This window comes from Chelon labrosus (assembly GCF_963514085.1).
Source record: "Chelon labrosus genome assembly, chromosome: 7".
NCBI lineage: Eukaryota > Metazoa > Chordata > Actinopteri > Mugiliformes > Mugilidae > Chelon > Chelon labrosus.
This window is the reverse complement of record NC_140343.1, coordinates 28,204,000-28,223,561: the sequence shown is the minus strand read 5'-3', so window position 1 is coordinate 28,223,561 and position 19,562 is coordinate 28,204,000. Positions and strand designations below refer to the sequence as shown.

The 19,562-nt window shown below is 40.5% G+C and overlaps 3 protein-coding genes across 3 annotated transcripts in view; 2 read left to right on the top strand and 1 right to left on the bottom strand.

Annotated features, from left to right (window-relative positions):
• The window catches only part of p3h2 (prolyl 3-hydroxylase 2), a 48,588-nt gene extending 40,653 nt beyond the window's left edge, over nucleotides 1–7,935 (top strand). Inside the window, exons 5-15 of the mRNA XM_084548621.1 lie at nucleotides 361–494; nucleotides 2,448–2,537; nucleotides 3,018–3,058; nucleotides 3,462–3,553; nucleotides 3,670–3,797; nucleotides 4,028–4,123; nucleotides 4,419–4,569; nucleotides 4,731–4,848; nucleotides 4,972–5,047; nucleotides 5,537–5,677; nucleotides 6,724–7,935. Of these exons, the coding sequence (XP_084404747.1) occupies nucleotides 361–494; nucleotides 2,448–2,537; nucleotides 3,018–3,058; nucleotides 3,462–3,553; nucleotides 3,670–3,797; nucleotides 4,028–4,123; nucleotides 4,419–4,569; nucleotides 4,731–4,848; nucleotides 4,972–5,047; nucleotides 5,537–5,677; nucleotides 6,724–6,816 (1,160 nt within the window). The 3' untranslated portion in view covers nucleotides 6,817–7,935. The remainder of the gene's footprint in view (nucleotides 1–360; nucleotides 495–2,447; nucleotides 2,538–3,017; nucleotides 3,059–3,461; nucleotides 3,554–3,669; nucleotides 3,798–4,027; nucleotides 4,124–4,418; nucleotides 4,570–4,730; nucleotides 4,849–4,971; nucleotides 5,048–5,536; nucleotides 5,678–6,723) is intronic.
• A 347-nt stretch (nucleotides 7,936–8,282) lies between these two features.
• On the bottom strand, nucleotides 8,283–12,806 carry ccdc181 (coiled-coil domain containing 181; the record flags this gene model as incomplete). The annotated part of the gene is made up of 5 exons (XM_084547634.1): nucleotides 8,283–8,690; nucleotides 10,446–10,603; nucleotides 11,057–11,203; nucleotides 11,332–12,327; nucleotides 12,705–12,806. 5 exons carry the CDS (start codon nucleotides 12,804–12,806, stop codon nucleotides 8,519–8,521), a joined length of 1,575 nt encoding a protein of 524 aa, XP_084403760.1. The 3' UTR covers nucleotides 8,283–8,518.
• Nucleotides 12,807–15,124: 2,318 nt separating this feature from the next.
• On the top strand, nucleotides 15,125–19,499 carry cpox (coproporphyrinogen oxidase). Its single transcript, XM_084547950.1, has 7 exons — nucleotides 15,125–15,916; nucleotides 16,118–16,261; nucleotides 16,375–16,485; nucleotides 16,599–16,740; nucleotides 17,527–17,745; nucleotides 18,685–18,789; nucleotides 18,890–19,499. The coding sequence occupies exons 1-7, from the start codon at nucleotides 15,352–15,354 to the stop codon at nucleotides 18,972–18,974; spliced, it is 1,371 nt and encodes a 456-aa protein (XP_084404076.1). The 5' UTR covers nucleotides 15,125–15,351; the 3' UTR covers nucleotides 18,975–19,499.
• Nucleotides 19,500–19,562: the final 63 nt, after the last annotated feature.

The following is a 19,562-nucleotide window of genomic DNA, read 5'->3' as shown; positions in this document are numbered from 1 at the left end:
GAAGCAGTTGTGTGGAGAAGGTGTTAGTTTGTATTTTTCCAAAATATCTGAAACATTAGAGGACAGTCCTTCCCATACATTTGTTCATTGTAACTAGCAGCTCTTGGGTCCTTTGAGTGTCTGGTGTTTCCACTATGTCAACCACAGTGCAGCTTTTGCTCCATTGCAGTAATAGTTCTGGAATGTCATCTGTCATAGATACATTTCACATACAGCAGTCACTGAGTCCATCCAGGGAGAACTCAACACAGTAGAAAACAGCAAAAACGTGCTGAGCGTGTATTTGTGATTCGAGCATCTTAGAAGTATTCCTAAAGAGAAACTCATTAAACTGCTTCCTGTCTCTGTTTCTCTCTGCAGTGGACAGGCTGGAGGAGGCGCTAGAGTGTGCTCTGACCTACCTTTTGTTCCACAAGGGAGAGGAGTTCATGACGGACAATGTTGATTACTACAGAGAGGTGCTGGGACGATTGGATGGTGGCGAGCCGCGAGAGGTCAGGATCTGCTATGTTATCAAAGGATGTGAAGGGCAAAGGGTGAAAGATACAGCAGATACAACCAACAGTATTTTCAACTGAATGAATGCATCCCTCGTTTTTATTTTAGCATGTGTTGTTTTTTGCACAAAAGAGCTATAATAATAACATATTTGGACTTTTCAGTCCTAGGCATCCAGTTGGGTAGAATATTGCTAAAACACAAGTGTAAATGACTAAAAAGAATTAGAAGGAAAGAACAACATTAGTGTAGTAGAGAGTAACCGATTTAAACAGCCAGACAAAGCTTAAAATGTTTAAATTATCTGCAGACACAATTTAAAAGGCTGGTACAGAACTTCCCTCTTTTCTAGATTTAGTTGGTGCGACAGAAAGTCATTATCAGGGGCAGTTTTACCAGGTTCAGCGATATGCTCTGGGGCTTTGATAACTAAAAAAGTCTTTTAGTTAATTAACATACAGTGTAATGAGTCTAAAACTGGAAGGTCAGCAGTTCTTGTGGATAATTAACCGAAAATCGGAAAATAAGAAATGAAGACAGAGAGCAGGGAGGGGACGAAAAGTGTGGATTTGAGGGGAAAAGGGGAGACGACAGGCAGCGGGCCATTTACTGTATTTCTTGGATGAAGTTGCTACTCCCTGCTTGCCAGGAGTTGCCTCTTTTGAGTTTGCTTTTCACTTGTATATGTTCTCCATCCAGCTGGAAGCATCAAACGCACTGTGCTACGTCAGTGCATTTACGGCAGCATATTTCTTCCTGAGGGCCCATTATTAATATGAGTAATTAAATGGTGAATGTCTGCTGTCTTCCACTTCAGCACTGAGAGTGTGTCATTCCCAAACTCTGATTGGCGGCTTTGAAAAGTCACACAGTGTCTTGTTTAGGTCTCAAGTACACAACCTCCTTTTTCCTAGAAAGCCTGGTTCTCATTAGAGCTAGCAAGGCTCTCAGCAGGACTGTGAGAATGTGTGTGAGAGATAAAGAGAGACTAAACGCTATGTGTTTTTTTACTCATAGCTTACATTTTTCCAGTCCTCACCCCTTTCCAGCCCCGTCAGTTTACTATGCAGTCACAGGCCCGCAGAATGCCTCCTCTCTCTGCGTCGTCTCTCCCTCCAGCCTTGGGGAGCTCATTTAAAGAGCCCTAGATGTCAGTGCCAGGCCCCACCTGCCTCCTTGCCAAAGAATCCTCCCTTTCAGTAGCTCTGAAGGAGGAGGAAAAGTCATGTCAGGGTGCCCGCAGAAGTCTCCGGAACAATTTTGGGGCTGTTCGTGTTTAGAATGATGGAAAAGAGGCTTTTTATGTAAACCACAACAAGAAAAATGCCACTCATCATGGACTCACAAGTAATTTAGGAAAATGTTTTTCTTACATTATTACAATATGGTAAGTTTATTGCCACTGCTTCATATCTAAATGTAAAAGTTCATTGTCAAATAATTTGTGCATCAATTAATCAATGTTTGTGAATGAATCATCAAATAAAATAAGTTTTTATTTGACTATTAGACTAATCTAATAGTCTAATAAGACTACTACTATTAGATATAAATACACTTCCTGTCACAGTCCACCCTATAAGCAAAGCTAAAAGCAGTACCTGTGTCATTTTAGGCTTGAGAGATCCCAGACTTTGCTTAGTTTCTACTCAGGAGAAAAAAACAGTAAAGTGAGGCAAGGAGAGCCAAGGGAAAAACAAGCCCATTGTGCTTTGCTTTATTTGGGCAGAGAAAAGGGCCACTCTCTTAACTCTAATGTAACTGCGTGAAAGGGCATCATCTGTGAATGCACATGCCAAAGATCTTCATTAAGTAGTACTTAAAACATAGTTCTATTTCTTTATCCTGCTGTTAAATCTGTTTTTCTGCTTATCTAGCTTTGCTTTTACCAGTGTCTCTAATGCATTTTCCATTTTCCATAAGCCATTGCCGTGTGTGTGTCCTTTTAGAAAGCTGCATGGTACCTGAGGAGGCACCAGCAGGAACTGGAGCTCCTTCTCATCGGCAGCACAATCATGGGTGTGGAGTTCACTGAAGGGGTGAGTTAACAGAATAAAACCAGGCTGTGAGTACTTACTGGCAAACCAGTGCCCTTTCATTCTATGTTTTGGCCAGAAGTGAACGGAGATCTTGTAATATAATGGGCAGTTATTTGCAAGCCAGTCCACATGTCTCTGATGCACAGCAGATCTCCTGCCCAGTGTGTAAGAGCCTTAATGTGCCCCTGCTGCTGGCTGACTCAAAGCAGGGTAACAGGTGTCTGGCATGACCACCAGGCCCTGTCTGCTGAGGTAACACCTCCACCTGCTGGTCACAGCACGACATTCCACTCTACTGGGCATTTGTGAAATGACATCGACAAGTTACAGTCTACAATCCATCTAATTACATAATAAAAATATATATTCAATCACAAATACCCCAAATTACTTACTTTTTACTTTATTTATTTATTATTATCTGCCATTTTGCAAGTATAAAATCTACCGATTACGAATTTTCCTTTGTCTTTTTTACAGAATTACTGGAGCAGCACAGGTGGAAGAGATGACTCAAATAGGTAAAAAGACTACTGTTGCCTAAGACATTTAAAATAACAATGAATCACGTATATGAAGGACAGTGCTGGAAGAGACAAACTTAAGGAGAATCTGCACTTTCCTTCACATATAGTGAGGGAGTTCTTACTTATTGAAAGCACTTTGGTTTTCTGACTTTACTGTTCTGGTTTGCGCTCATTGCTCCCTCAAAGTTAGCAGTTGAACTTAGAGGAGTAGCAGGAAAAGCATATCTAAAAGGACTGCCAGTATTTGTGTCCATGAGGTGCACACAAACATGGCTTCATGAATTAGGTTTTTCAGTATCTGCCAACTTTGTGTTCTGCATATGATGATATTTTGATAATATCGTGTTTAACATATTTTGCCAAATTACTTTTAATGACAACTTCTACTGTCTGTCAGGATCCCCTCTGGCACAGATGGCTGGATGGAGTATGTTCCCATCTCTGAGAAGAAAAACATTACTGTCGCTGCCCCACAGCAGCTCAGAGAAGGTAAATATTTGCTGCAAAGATGAACCGGAGTGAAGGAAAATACAGCATCTCTTTCTAAACACCATGATGGAGATAACATGCTGCATTCTTTAAACACTGCACTCTGATCTGTGTAGGTGGCCCCTTGGTATATGACGGTGTGCAGCTAGTGCAGAACTCGGCAGCCTTGAACGGGACCCAGCGGGTGCTGTTGGATGATGTTATATCTGAGGAGGAGTGTGCGGAGCTCAGACACCTGGCACATGTAAGGACACATAAATAAATAATTTAGAAATAACTTATTTCGAAATGAAATAAGGATTTTAAATCCCTGTCATGGGCAGCTACAAATCTTGCAGTGCAAGTTTACTTTTGGTTGAGGGTTTTCTTGCTTTTCACCTGAAGGTAAATGAGTGTTTGTCCCTGTGCTAACAGTAAATTTCATTGTTTGAACCCGTTCTTAAGCTTAATTGTGTTTGTGTTCTTGCCTTCCAGGCTGTCACCATGGCAGGAGACGGTTACAGAGGGAGGATGTCTCCACACACTCCAAATGAGAAGTTTGAAGGAGCCACTGTGCTCAAAACTCTACAGGTACACTACTAAACACAGGTCCACTGACCAGTCCAGTGACCTGGGACAACAGGTCCAGGCCCACTGCATGATATCAATCGTACAATTCATTTTTAAGGCTACAAAGAACTTGTTATCAGAGCTAATAAAGTTTAAAGTCACATAATCAGATTATCACCTCAGTGGCTTTCACAGACTGTACTGAACAACATACAGTATACGGAACTTTCTACCTGTACACCATCTTTTATTTATTCTTCATTAATAGTAGTTGTAATCTTTTTTTTCTTTTCTCTTATCTTTTTCCTCCCTTCAGTATGGATTCGAGGGCAGAGTGCCCATGAGGAGCGCTCGCCTGTTTTACGATACAAGCGAGCGAGCGAGACGAATAATCGAGTCTTACTTCATGCTAAACTCCACTCTGCACTTCTCCTACACTCACCTGGTGTGCCGGACAGCCATCACAGGTCACTCAATCACCGAAACACACCTCACAAGAGATCAAAATGCCTCTACAGTCATAAACCATGGCATATGCAGTAGATGTTCCCTGTATATGTTCAAACTATCATGTGAAAGGCTTTATAGATTCGAATTTATGCTTTTGGTGCTCCTTGTTTGTTCTTAGGCCAGCAAGATCACAGGAATGACCTGAGCCACCCCATCCATGCTGACAACTGTCTACTGGACCCCGATGCCAATGAGTGCTGGAAGGAACCGCCCGCATACACGTACAGAGACTACAGGTGTGCTTTTGTGAAAATGTGTAGTTGTTATTAATGTATGTGCAATGTTTCATTTATACAGTGAAACGTTGTACATGTCAAAGTCCATGAACTGATTGTCTGTTCTCTGGTCCCCTTTTTCAGTGCACTGTTATATCTGAATGGAGACTTTGAAGGAGGAGAGTTCATATTCACAGAAATGGATGCCAAAACAGTAACGGTGAGATGATTCTCCTGAGGAAAGAGATGTATTTGTCTTGGAAGAAAAGTCACTTATTACAGATTTTCTTGTATCCCAAATCCAACATTTACTATTAAAATGAAAGCTTTGTACAGTAAAACTGACCGGAACTTTAAAAAGAAAATCACTCTTCCTGAAATTTACCAATCTCAAATATCTAACTTTTTACCTACACCTTCTTAAACAGTTAACCACTTTCCTATGTGTAATGTTTGGACTAAAAAGATGCTGTGTGAGGTTGAGAAATTGTTATAGGATAGACATCCAGCTCTCTGTGGCACATGTGATCATAGAAAAATAAAAATAATTTATGCTCAGCATTTGAGTTCACCTATGCTGTGGTTCAGCATAGAAGCTGAATCTAGTAGAATTACTTCCTAATATTTAGATGACTAATATTCAGTAGGACTAACATCAATTTTAACCTTCTCTTCTGTCCCTGCTCCCTCTTTCTGTCACCCTCTCTAGGCATCGGTAAAACCCAAGTGTGGCAGGATGGTGGGCTTCTCATCAGGAGGGGAGAATCCACATGGTGTGAAGGCCGTCACCGGCGGGCAGAGGTGTGCTGTGGCTCTGTGGTTCACCCTGGACCCACTCTTCAGAGAACTGGTAAAATGATTCTGGGTCCATCCTAATTCTGGTTTTTGCTTTGAATAAATTTTGATTTTTTTAAATATCAGAACTTGACAGTTGTGAAGCTTGAAAGAAGGTGTGTTTATTCATGACAGGGTTTCACTTTTGAATTTTCTAAAGCAGTCCGGTCAGCTGTTCGTGTAGCTTATTGACTGCAGTAAACCGAGATTTCTGACACTTATCAATCTTTGTTTTGTTCGTGTTTTTTTTGCTTTATCGCTGCGAAGAATAGAGTTGAATGCCTGGCAGTGTCCAAAGTGTTTCTTCATCTCCAAATTTGGTTTGATAAACTGAAATTTAAACTATTTCTTTTTGACTTTTTTTCCCCCATTTCTCAAGTTTTATAAACTCTGCCCTTGTGAATTATTTGGAAAATTCATTGTCAAAAAGAATGACATGGCTCGGATAGCAATACTACAAACATATGGAGATCTTTATGTGTTGCTGTAAAATGAGCTACCCTTCTAGTGTATAACGTAGTTAAAAATGATTCAACCTTAAACATCTGCAGCAGTAAAATGTAAGATACACTCTAATAGAGCTAAAATATTATTCTTTAGACATCACGTATAATAGTAAAGCTTTTAAACCTTAACTTTTAATTACATTTTTATGATAATAAGTACTTACTCTTACTCATGGTACTCTTACTCAAGGTTTTGAATTCATGTTGTGGTAGAGCCATCTGTCGTCATCTGCAGCTGTCACACTGTTACATTGATCATATAATTATAATTGGAATATGACTACCTTTTAGATAATAAGCAATATGTTACTGTTAATTGAGGTGCAGCTAATTTAAGTAACTTATATTATTGAGTGGGGTATTTGAAACAAGGCGTGATTAAATATTACTATAAATGTGTATCGTACTAAAAGTGAAATCTATACCATGAAGTAAAAAAATGCTGTACTACAGTACTACTATATAGGTATGTACATGTAATGATACATATTTAAAGAGAGCTGCTTTTTTTATTTTGTCTCAACATTTCTCTCACCAATCTGATTTTCTGCTCCAGGAGAGACTACAGGCGGATGAGGTGATCCAGGCATTGGACACAAAGTCTGTGTGGGGTCAGAGCCTCAACATCAACCCTAAAGATGAATTGTAGACACAGAGATACTACATCACCCGCACCCCACCCTCTTCAACAAAAACCTTCTATATACTTTGACTATTTATTGAATGGCCTTTGGATCAGAACATTTCTATTTTTGTACTGTTTGAAGTGCAAGGTTAATGATGTTGTCATTGTCATGTGTTTTTTTTTTTGTTTGTTTTGTGTTTCTCTTCAAGACTTGAGTTCATCTTTGGTTCATTGTCTTTTTGTCCAGTCACAGTCTCCAGTTAAGAAAAGGTCTAGTAGTTGTACTCAACTGTGAAGCTGACATTTCACTGCTCTCTTTCTGGGCAACATATCCAGTGGGTAAAATTCAAATATGTTATGAGTTATTTTAACTGTCTCGTTTGTTTGCCTTGTCAGTGGTCAGTAGCTTCAAATAATATCAAATTACATCTTCTCACATGGTACTGTTGAATATGTTATTACTAACAGCATTATATCAATCTATCTCTTCATATCTGTGCCAGTAATGATTACTTTCCAAGTAGGCAGTGCACTGTTTTTTTCTCATTTGGGAATCTGAAATAGCACTCATTTAAAGAATTTAAGTAAGAGATCATGTTATATGCTGAATATTTAATGATGGTGCACTCTGTCTTTGTCTGTGTGTCGAGTCTGAAACTGAAAATGTCTTCAGCCACTCTTAATTTTACTCGTAATAAGTCGTTTTCCTGCCCTCTGGACACACAGAGTAGAATACTGGTGTACATGTTTGCTGAGAGGACATGTCAAGTGTGTGTTTATGTTGTACTTTTATTTATGTATTTTAATAATAATAATAGACAGCTGCTGTCTGCATTTAATAAGAGCAATTTATTTTCATAAAAGATTCCAATTGTTCCTGTTTCAAGGAATACATATTAGTCTTTTATTTCCTTACATTTGTGTTGATGATGATAGGTCGAGTCGTGCACTGTAAATCAGAACGTAAAAAGAGTAACTTTGTTTTTTGAATCAAGATGCTAACCAGACATTTAATCCTGTTGTTTTAATGAGGTTGGCCACTTTTGTTTCATTGATATTTAATTTTGAAATGCTGTAGCACACGAAACATGTATATGCCTATAAATTAAAAAATCTAATATTCCATATATAATGGTGTATTTTTGTTTTATTTTTTAATGTGGATCAATGAAATTAATCATCACATGGCAAGAATTCATATTACATAAGGAAACTGGCTACTTTAATTTTACATCAGCTCAAGTAACCTATTAAAAATATATCATTTATCAAGCACTCTGATACAAGGCATACCGTCAAAATTGGTTAATTTCTTCTAATGAAGCTGCACATGGCTCCAGTTTGTGATGAGCCCCATTTAAAGTAAGGTACATCTGCCACTACACAACTTTTTTTTCTTAAAAGCATGTACTCGATACATTTTCTCACACCTATAACTGTATATATATATATATATATATATAGTAGAATTATTCACCCAGACATATTTACACTGAGGTCAATGTGGTATACTTTTCAGGAATGTGCTTTAACACAGTGGATGAATAGAAAAGACAGACCCCAGAATAAACACTGTCTTATGTTCCACACTGTGTCTTGTGTTGTCTAATCTGTGGTTAAATCACTGAGTGAAGAGATTTCTGTCTTCAAAAGTGGAGTTTAAACCTTTTTTTAATGAGGGTCATGTGTGCTGATGCTGTGTGAGGGCATGTTGGGTTCGTTTGGTTCAGAAGCGGTAGGCCAGCTGTTCGGTGAACCTGAATGGTTTGGTTTCATTCACAGTACACAGCAGGTCCCTCGTGCGTCTCGCTCGTCGCTCCTCCAGCACCAACCTACGGGAGCGCTCCCGAGCCGCTTGCTGCTCTGCTCGCTTCTCCGCCCGCTTCCTCTTGAGCCATCTAAGGATGATTATGAGAGAATAGTTCAGTGTTAGCATAAGGGTACTGTACACATTTCATAGGAATGTTTCTGGACATGTTGTTGCATCTTGGGTCATACATCTACTGGTGCCCCTGGGGAACTGATCGTAACCTTATTCAACTTCATTTTCTGGTATGTTTGATGGCATCACCATGAAAGAGCCAATAAGTGGCTCTGTCATTTCTTGACTTCTTGATACACACAAAAGCCATAGCCCTATAACTATGAGGAGTTAATATACAACACTCACTTGCCAGTTCATTAGGTACACTAGTGAAAATGAATGTCCTAATATAACAGGCCTGCATTAAATCTTAGCTTCATGAAAGTTATGGTATTCAGCATTTGTTCAAAATAATCGAGAGAGCTGTTCAGCTGTGTCTTGGAGGCTGTGGTTTGTAGTACTGTTGAATTGTATTGTGTTGTCAAGACACATGCTTCTTTTATTTTGACACAATTTTAGTTGTTGGGCTTGGCTAATTAACAGAAACACCTTTATCCTGAATTCAGTACAGTTTAACATACATAAATGATATCATCCAAAATGATCATACACTTGAATTACCATATTTCTTACACTGTTTCAACATAAAATAAACATTACAACAGTCATGAAGTGAGATTTAGTTCTACTTCATTTTCACTAACATACCTCATATTATGTGTGAGTGTAGTTGTTAATTATTACCTACTACTCAAATACCTCTTTCCATGGCATTGAAATTTGAGGAATAACTCTCTAACCCCATAATAACAGACTGGGAGCAGGACTGGACTCTGGAAAACTGGGATATGGACCCGATCACAAACAATTTTACATGCAAAACCCTAATCAACTGAGAAGAACCAAGAACTAAGTAGTTGGTTTATTAGTCTCTGCTCAGTGTTACTGTGTGTCAATTACAGGCCCTGATGGTGTGAAAAGTGACATAAAAGCTTCAACAGAAGAATAACCTTTATCAAGGATTGTTATAATATAAGCTGTACTGTTGTAACATCATCTAACAGTTAACTCAGATTTTGTAGACTTGAATGAAAGTGATAGTGGCGGCACTGTGTGGATCATGGTTTCTGACTTCTTCAGTGCTTTTAATACCATCCAACCTTTTCTGCTGAGTGAAAAGCTGCAGGGGATGGGTGTCGTTGCCTCTGTGGTCTCCTGGACCTCCGACTGTCTGTCAGAAAGGCCTCAGTTTGTACAACTCCCTGTCTGATGTGTTGGTTAGTTAACACAGGAGCCCCTAAGGGGACTGTCCTGTCGCTATTCCAGTTCACTCTGTACACCCACTCTACAGCAAACTGCAGAGACAGGGGAGCTCATTCTCAAACACACTAATTCAGCTTCACTGTTGTAAAGAATGGTTCAGGAAAGCTGTTTGCAATAACACTGTACAACAGCTCACCTCTGTGTGTCAGATGAACAACTTGCACGACTTGCACTACGCATTCTGCACTTAATTGCACAATATACTGTCTCTGTTTATTTATTTACATACTTACTACGTTCATACTTACTTCTGACTGTATATATAATGGTACAGATCTTATCTTGTATTTTATATTTTGTTGTATATTGCAAATATTTAACACCTGTTTTTTAACTTTCTATTTTTATTGATTTGTATATATTTTTCGTATTCTGTTATATTCTGCTGCTGTGACTCAACAATTTTCCTTGCGGGATAAATAACGTATATCTATCCATTTATCTGTCTATCTAAAAGCATACTCACAGTTTGAAGGCACGTTCTGACTCCTCGCGGCTGCGTAAGAAGTAAGCGCTGTCCTCCTCGAGCCTCTTCAGCTCCAGGAGCTGCTTCTCTTTCTGTTGCTGCTCCTGCTTCCTCTGGAGCCACAACTTGAAGGCTTCCTCTGGGTCACTGGAGTCTTTCTGTGACAGTGGGCAGAAATATTGTGAATTCATTGTAATGTTTTTTGTATTGTTTGTATTTTTTGTATTAGCTTTTCATATTAACTACCGACACTAGTACTGATGTACTTTTCTTCAAAGTTTGAGATTTGTGGATCTTTCTCTCGGTCTGTTCATCATTATTGGGTACTTTTTATGCTAACAAGTTAGTTCTTGCTCTTTTCATTCATAAAAAAGTTGCATTTTACTATTGAATATCTAGAAAAGTATACAGTATGTAAAGTGGTGAAGCTTTCTTAAATCGGGTGTAGTCTGAATGATTACATTCAGTGTTACATCAGCCACCATACTAACTTTATGGATAATCATTTTCTCTCTATAACACTGGATGCAGTACCACCTGCACAACATTTTCAAAATTCACACAATGAAAAACAATATTACGAATGTTAGTGCGCCCCCGTGTGGCTGTACTTTAGAACTCATTCTCTCCATCTCCTGGGCTCGGTGGATCCTTCTCTCCTCCTGAACCTGCTCTCTCTTCCTCATCAACCAGGCTTTGAAGGCCAGCTCATTCTCTTGTTTCTTCACCTCTTCTTCCTCATGTTTCTTCTGCTCTGCCTGACCAGCAAACAAGAAGACTAATAAGTACAAGAAAACATAATCTGATACTGGCGTCACTATAATCTTACAAGCAAAAGCAGCAGCAAAAACCCATCTTACAACGAATACATTTTTATGCTTCCTACCTCTTTGGCCAGCTTCTCCTTCCTCTCCTGGATCTTCTGCAGCAGCTCTTTCTGCTGGGGGGAGAGGGTATAGGTGTCCTGGCAGGGTGTCCCGGTGGCTGACTGCACCCGCCGCTTGCTGTTTTTCCACTGGCTGCCCCTCTGGTTGTGGCTGGCTGAGCTGGGCCTGGTCCTGGGCTGCGCTGGAGGCCTGGGTGCCCGAAGCTGATCAATGCCCTGGTGGAAGGAGGAAGAGCCAGCACGAAGACGAGAAGAGGAGGAGGTACTATGGATATTACTGGGCTTCCCAAACTGCTCCTCGACTCGTGGTGAGTAGTGTGAACAGTCACTGAAGTTGTTTGCTATAGGTGGGAGAAGACCTTGGCTCTCTACTTCTTTCAGGGTAACTAGGTCAAATTTCCCGTCCTTTTCTACAAGGACTCTGCCCTCTTTTATCCCCTGTCCTCCGTCACTGTTCTCCCCACTCCTGTTAGATGCTCCATATCCCCCTCTTTCATCGCGAGGGGAAAGTTTTAGTTCAGACAACTTCCCTGACACTTCAGTATCTGGCTCAGCTCCACCCTCGGTGCCCTTTCCTCTTTCAACCTCACTGCTGTTCCCATCTTTCTCAAACTGCAGTGGAGGCACCACCAAGTCCACCAGCTTCTCTTTAAAATGCAGCCTTCTGCGTCTCGTCATGTCCGGCGCTTCCTGGTCTTGCAGCTCCCGGTTAGCCTGTTGGATCTTCTCCAGAATGTACTTTTTTTCCTCTTCTGTCTGGTCATCCTCTGGAGGTGGAGGAACTATATATGATGACTTAGTTGGGCTGTCTCTGTCTGAGTCGTACTCCAGTGGCTCCATAGGAGATGGCCATCGCTCTTCATCTTCATACAGTTGCTCTGTTTTGCTGCCTCTCTTCTCCTCCTTGTAGTCTTTCTTCCTTTTCCCTCCTTTTTGTTTCTCATCCTCCTCCAGTTCTTTGTCAATTTCTGCCTCTATGTCCTCATAGTCAGGACCCTGTGAGGTAGATACAGTCTGTCTTCATTAATTAGGTCTGAATGTAAATGAAAGGGGAACATCAATACATAGCAGGTAAAAGGTGTGCTGGTGTGATAACAGATATGTTCATCAATATTGCATCCAGCAGTGGAACAGTGAAAGTATGTCACTGTATGTCAACAGCACAGGTTTCACATGCGAACACTGAGATGTGCCAGGTCAGGTAACTCAACACTACTCACTGTCACACTTTCACAGAGCGGGATCAGGCACACATCCAGCACTCAGTCTGCAGTAAGCAGAGCAGCACCGGGTTTCACATAATATAACAAAAGCAGGATGATGAAAATGTAGCATGAATGCAATCATTCAGTCCAAAAAGAGGCCAGGCATACCTGGTCCTCACTTCGGCCTTCCTCACTGATCAGCCAGTCCAGATCCTTCTCAAAGTCGTCCTCATACTCCTCCTGAGACTTTGTGCAAACCAACTCACTCATAATCTACAACTAAGAGAAGGGAAGAAATGAGACTTAAACGTGAATATGATTTTTTTTCTACACTAGCTGCAAATCAGTCAGTCGGTGCTGACCAAGGTACTGCATCTCCAACCAATAAACATGTTCCTGGGATCATTTCCAAGGTTACACTAGCATTTTAGTTAACTGAAATTAAAACAAAAACTAGACTTCACAAATCAACTTCTTACACAGCTAAAAATCTTGTCTCTCACAAATGTGCAAAAAAAGAAAAGCTCTAAATTGATTTTTTAAAACATTAAATTGTACTGAAACAAGCAAACCCACTCTGCAAATGGAATGAAATTAAACTAAATTGATGACAATAATTTAAAATAGAAATAAAAGGAAAATACAAAAATATATGTAGAAATATGCACAAAACTCTCATGTAATAGTGATACATCCTTGTGATTTGGTGGTTTAGTGTCCCCATAAAATGTATCTAAATAGGTGACCATGACATTATATAAACTCTTACTACTATTTCTGCAAAAATATAATGAGTGATAAAGCTGATTGATACCCAGTGACCAATGGAAGATGTACATAGCCTAAAAAACAGATCAGGATGCTTATAAGACTCCATCTATTTGAATACAGACAAAAAAACAACAACATCAAATTATAGTCCAATATAGTTTTTATAGTTTATTGTTTATTTCTATGGCATAAAATTTACATTGTATGTTGTGGGTTATACAAGGCTGTACCTGTATTTTGTATTATGTCGCCAACTACTGGACGGAGATTAGTATTGCGTGGTTACCAGTAAACGAGTATTCTTGTTTTTATTTCCCTCAGGTTAACATGACGGTTATGTTTACAGTACCCTTTTTATATATTCTGTAACTCGGAGCCACATTTTTAGGCTTGAAAACGGGTTGTAACATAAATAGAGATTGAAATCCTGTTTATTTTTATTGCTTAGCTTACAGGTTTATAAAAATGAACAGCACTGAGGTTTAGCTGGACAGCAGAGTTTGCGGCACATACATCACATTAATCTCACTTGCGGGAACTTTTTTTTTTTTTTGCTTTTTTTTGGCTACAGGAAACAAATATTGGTTAAATTTTGGCAATATGGTTAAACTCACCACCAGCTGGTTCTTGCGTAGTGGTCCTGTTTAGTTAGAAGCAGCAAAAACCATAATCACGAGTTGTGTTGTTACTATTTCTTCATATAACTGAGTAACATAGCGCCCGGTAGTCCGCCCGGTAGGAGTAACACTTGTGCACATAATCTGCTTCTAGTCTATCCACAGTCCTAAAAGGTTTAATAGGCCCGTCGTCATAGAGACCAACAACACGTTCTAATAGTTGCACATGCGCACTCTGTCCACATCCACGAATTAAAAACATCTCCATGTACACAGTGTAAACGAGGGAAAACATCCTAATAGTATCCATAAAATAACATAAAATAAAATACTGCAGTCTTGTAGATTTTTTAGAAGCCTGGTACTAAAATAGAAACACTTATATTATTTAAAAGCACAACCTGTAGTTATTAGAGGTTTAAGACTGGCATTAACGTTGCCTGTGTTCTCCAGCTCTATCGAATGGCCATTGGGAATTTAAATCACTGAAATGAAATGGATCAAGCCACTGTAACAGAGAACAATAACCATCATTTCATTATTTATTATTAAATATATAATCATATATACACACAATAAAACATCCAAAACAGTAAGAGAACAGAGTCTGTGAAGGTTCTCAGTCATCCAGGTCATGGTATATCCAATAAAGGTTCAAAAAAGGCAACTGGACTTGTAGAGTTTTTTTTGAGAAGACGTTTCACCACTCATCCGAGTAGCTTCTTCAGTTCCCTAGAACCCACCAGTCCCCTAGAACCGAAGAAGCTACTCGGATGAGTGGTGAAACGTCTTCTCAAAAAAAAAAAAAAACTCTACAAGTCCAGTTGCCTTTTTTTATTTTTTAACCTTAATTGGATAAGAGAACAGAGGCAATTCACATGAGACTCGTTTATCTCCAATATTATGTACGAAAGTCTTAAATTCATAAAATAAAATATATTTAACCAAGTTTAAACATGATTTTATTTATGATTAATGGGTCACAGTAAAGAGAAATACAAAATATGAAAAAGATTAATATTCCTGTTATATTTCTATTTCTAGTCTAGGCATAATAATTACAGACAATCGCGTGAAAAACAGAGGTATTCCAATGCGTCTCTAAAGCAGACTGTAAATAAATACTTATTTATATGCAGCCTGTGGGAGAATATGAGAAATCCTGAACGTAACGTTCACGTTCAAGCGCACTGCACTCTGGGTCTTGAAGTTTACTATAGACGTTACGCATTCTCAGCTCCTCGTTGCGGGTAACGGAGGACTACATTCCCCATGTCGCCCTGTCGCTACCCAGGAACTACACACCCCTTAACTTGAAACACGACTGATAGCACGTAGGCTCAACTTCAGATAATGTTTGAGTAGTTATTAAACACACTAGTAACGGCTGCCACGCGCTGAGAAGGAAGTGCGTGTTTCTCCTACAAATGGCGACCATTGTCTTTTGCTCCGTAAACAAAACGGCTCAGACTACCGCCAGACGGTGTTTGAGTTCACGTTTAAAGGGTCTTGCCAGTACAGCGGGTGAGCGTCTTCTGCTATCCTCCACTCACAGCCCGTCTGTGCCTTTGCTTCCGGGAACGAGATGGTTTTCCAGGGGTACCAGCGTACGATTTATGTCCCATGGGACCGGAGGCACATCCACAGCCGGACGAACCAGGAGGGGAGCCCTGGCGCTCAGTGGAGCCGCGGCGGTAACAGCGGCTGCAGCGGTCGCGGGGTTTTTGGCCAACGCTAACCACTTCCAGCGCGCTGAGATGGCAACGAAAGTCTCCCAAGCCGTGAAGAAGGAGCAAGAAGGAGACATCCTGGAGAGATGCCAGGGGTTCATGTCTCCTCCGGTAACCGACATCAGTGTGCTGCAGGGAAGGAAAGAGGAGATGCGTACGAGGATGGAGATGCTGATCATGGAGACGCAGGCCGACTTCTGCAAAGCCCTGCAGGAGGTGGATGGCGGGACGTTCAAGGTGGATCGATGGGAGAGGAAGGAAGGTGGGGTGGACTTGACTGTCATAGTAACGTTATACCTCATAGCTCAGTGTGCAAGAGAACAGTTATATTTTCATCTCACCTATGTTATGTAAGGTGTTTAAGAGATACCCCAATGACTGCTGTGCTTAAAGATGCAGGCAGGATATACAGCCGTACAGTCGTTTCAGTTTATTTCCCTTTGACCCTGTGTGTCTGTGTCAGGTGGCGGAGGAATCAGCTGTGTTATGCAGGATGGAAAAGTGTTTGAGAAAGCAGGGGTCAATGTGTCGGTGGTATTTGGGAACCTGACCGAGGAGGCTGCAAAGCAGATGAGGAGCAGAGGGAAAGTCCTCAAAGGGAAAGATGGTGAGTTCTGATATTACCTTGCACCTGACATCTGTTGGAAGAGGCTCTAATTGAGATTAAAGCACACCTCATCTATGTCTGTGTTTAAACATTTATGTTGTGTTTTCTTCCAGGTAAGCTGCCATTCTGTGCCATGGGAGTGAGCTCCGTTATCCACCCCAAGAACCCCCACATTCCCACAGTGCACTTCAACTACAGATACTTTGAGATTGAAGAGGCAGATGGTGAGTGTCAGTCCTTTACGTCATGGACTGTGTCTTGGTGTCAGTGACACTATTGAGTATGTGAATGAATGATAACCCTTGTTTCCTTCTTTCTCATTTTTGTGTGTGTCCAGGCACTAAGCAGTGGTGGTTTGGAGGAGGCACAGACCTGACTCCAGTTTATATCAATAAAGAAGATGCCTTTCACTTCCACAACACCCTGAAGAAGGCCTGTGACAAGCACCACTCGCAGTACTACACTGACTTTAAGAAATGGTACAGTGTGATGAGTCCTGTGTGTGTCAAACTCCACTTGAATATGTGTGTGCACTTCAGCACGTATGCATCTGTATGCCTGATTTCTTTGTATTTGTGTGTATGTGGATTATAATGGGTGTATCCTCTCTGTGGGATAGTGATAAGAGGAAGTCTCTGCCTAAAATCTGCAGATGCAGAAAAACCGTTGAGCAATGACGATAGTCAGTAAATGACCAGAGTGGATATGGGAAAGCTGGGTGGGGCTTATCTGATGTGGCTTGTAATATTGATATAAGTAAAATTTAGGCAACTCAATTTTAAGTTGAACGTAAGGTGAGTTGGAAGGGAAAACTGAAATCGCTCGATTAGATATGAAGCTACAGACATCAGCTTGTTAGCTTGGACTGAGTTGCTTGGAGGCAAATATAGGCAAATATTTGTTTTTTGTTTTGTTTAGTTCCAGGCAGAACCAGACTTGCTCCTTCCCCCCGGCCTCCAGTTTTTATGCGAAGCAAACGTACAAATGAGACAGTACATCTAAACTCCCTTTAAATGACCTGTTTCTATAGATGTGCTTTCAGCTTCAGACGTTACTTTTAATGTTAACTGTACATTTACTTATTTGTTATGTTTGCCATAAACACATCATTTATTTTACCGTTCACTCATTCAATTTAATTTAATGTTTTGTTGTATATGGTTTAAATAAGCTAATATACCTGTGCAGGTAGTTCTCTTCACTGTTTTCACAATGAAACCTCTAGGTTGATATTGAAGGTGAATCTAAATCCTTCTGGTGTGCAGGTGTGACAGATACTTCTACATTCGCCACAGAGGTGAGACTCGTGGAATAGGGGGGATCTTCTTTGACGACCTGGACTCCCCGAATCAGGAGGAGGCTTTCAACTTCGTCAAGAGCTGTGCTCGCACTGTAGTGCCCTGTTACCTGCCCATTGTATACAAGCATCTCAATGACTCCTTTACTGATGAGGAGAAGGACTGGCAGCAGGTACGACGAGGCAGGTGAGTAGAAGATGAGCAATGCAACTAATGAATGCCTATTCATTAGTCACTTGTCACTCACATTGTTTTATTAGCTAGTTAAGCTTTAGTTCTCAAACTTCCTAATAAAGAGTTCTGGTGTGGTCTGACGTTGGTGCCAATCCCAGCAGAGCTCACTGCCTGAGTGGGAGCCCTTTAGTAGGACACTGACTGAGCTAGAAATACATTAATAGACCTTTACGCAGCACACTTTTCTGCATTCTGGTTCCTCTCATGGCTTACTGGGACACTGCTTCAAGTGGAAATGAGCCATTCCACAGTACACCGATAAATAAAAAATTCAGCAGTAAAATAGGCTAATTAGTATGCCGACATGGAGTGTGAGCTAGACGGAGATAGCAGATAGTGAACTAGAGTGAAGGGTAAAGAATGGGCTGTGTCTCGGTCTCATCAATTAACTGAAATAAACTCTACTTTTACCCCTGAAAGAGAAGACAAATTTGAAATCTGGATTGGGGATAGTGAAATGAATTCAGGTATGAATTTTGGTTACTTTTTAGCTTTTTAAAGTGGACATTCTACTGCTATCTTCGAGCCATTCATCAGCACATAAACCCACTAACCTGGAAGACGTTAATCATCGTTCACTAATGACTTACTTACACTAATGACGCACCGGTTTCTGGTTGTTAACACAACAAGCAAGTTTCAGTAGGAGTTCCTGTTTAACCTCAACTTCCCACCAGTCCTCTAGAACTGAAGAAGCTACTCGGATGAGTGGTGAAACGTCTTCTCAAAAAAACTCTACAAGTCCAGTTGCCTTTTTTAAACCTTTTTTTGGTTACACTAATGACTTATAAATAAGGATGTTTATGGTGTTCGCTTACCTGTTCATATCTGTAGCAAATTTTAAATGTGTGTCTTCATATATTTAATTAGATTATAACTGTGTGTGTCCAGATATGTGGAGTTCAACCTGGTGTATGACAGGGGAGTGAAGTTTGGTCTGGCCACGCCTGGCTCCAGAATTGAGAGCATCCTCATGTCCCTTCCCCTCACTGCCAGGTAAACCAACACTGGTTTTAAGCCACGGCCCCCCCTGCTCTTGTGTGACCGTAATAATCTGCCTGTGTTGCTTGGTAACAGCCTCACCCTTCATCCTCAGGTGGGAGTACATGCACGAGCCTGTCAAAGGTACCCGAGAGGCTGAAATGCTGGAGGCGTTACGAAACCCCAAGGAGTGGGTGTGACCCCAGTGCTCACATGTTTACATGCCAATGAGAACACATCCTAGGAAACCGTCTTTGTCGTATTTCATGAACGTGTTACCTGTTTGACTACATCAGCAGCATTAATGCTGCTTTTGCCTTATTATCAAGTTGCACTGATGTTGTCCGTCTAGTTTTATGCTGGTACTTTCCTCTTTCCTGTTTTTGTCAAATCAGCTTTGCTAACACTTGATCACAGTGGGAATGTAATATTTTCATAATAAGACTCTGTGTTGTTAAACGTCATGACTGAGCTTGGTGCCATTGCTTCCTGTATGGAAAATTAAACCAAACAATGTAACTTCCCAGGTGACCTGCTTTTGGTTCATCTGACGGTGGTTTGTGTCAAGCAGTAGCTGTCTTTTCTTCTATGCTTGAGTCAAATGTGGCTTGAATCTAATTGTCATAGCTCTACTCGTGCTCTCTAACAAAACACTGAAAGGGAAAATAAAAACTAACTGAGCCACTATGTGTGCCCCCACTTCCATCCAGTGTTAATAAAATCTACTGTGATTTTTATATCTGCTTTTGTGGTTATTTTTAAGAATCATAGCAAAAGAAGCATAAGAA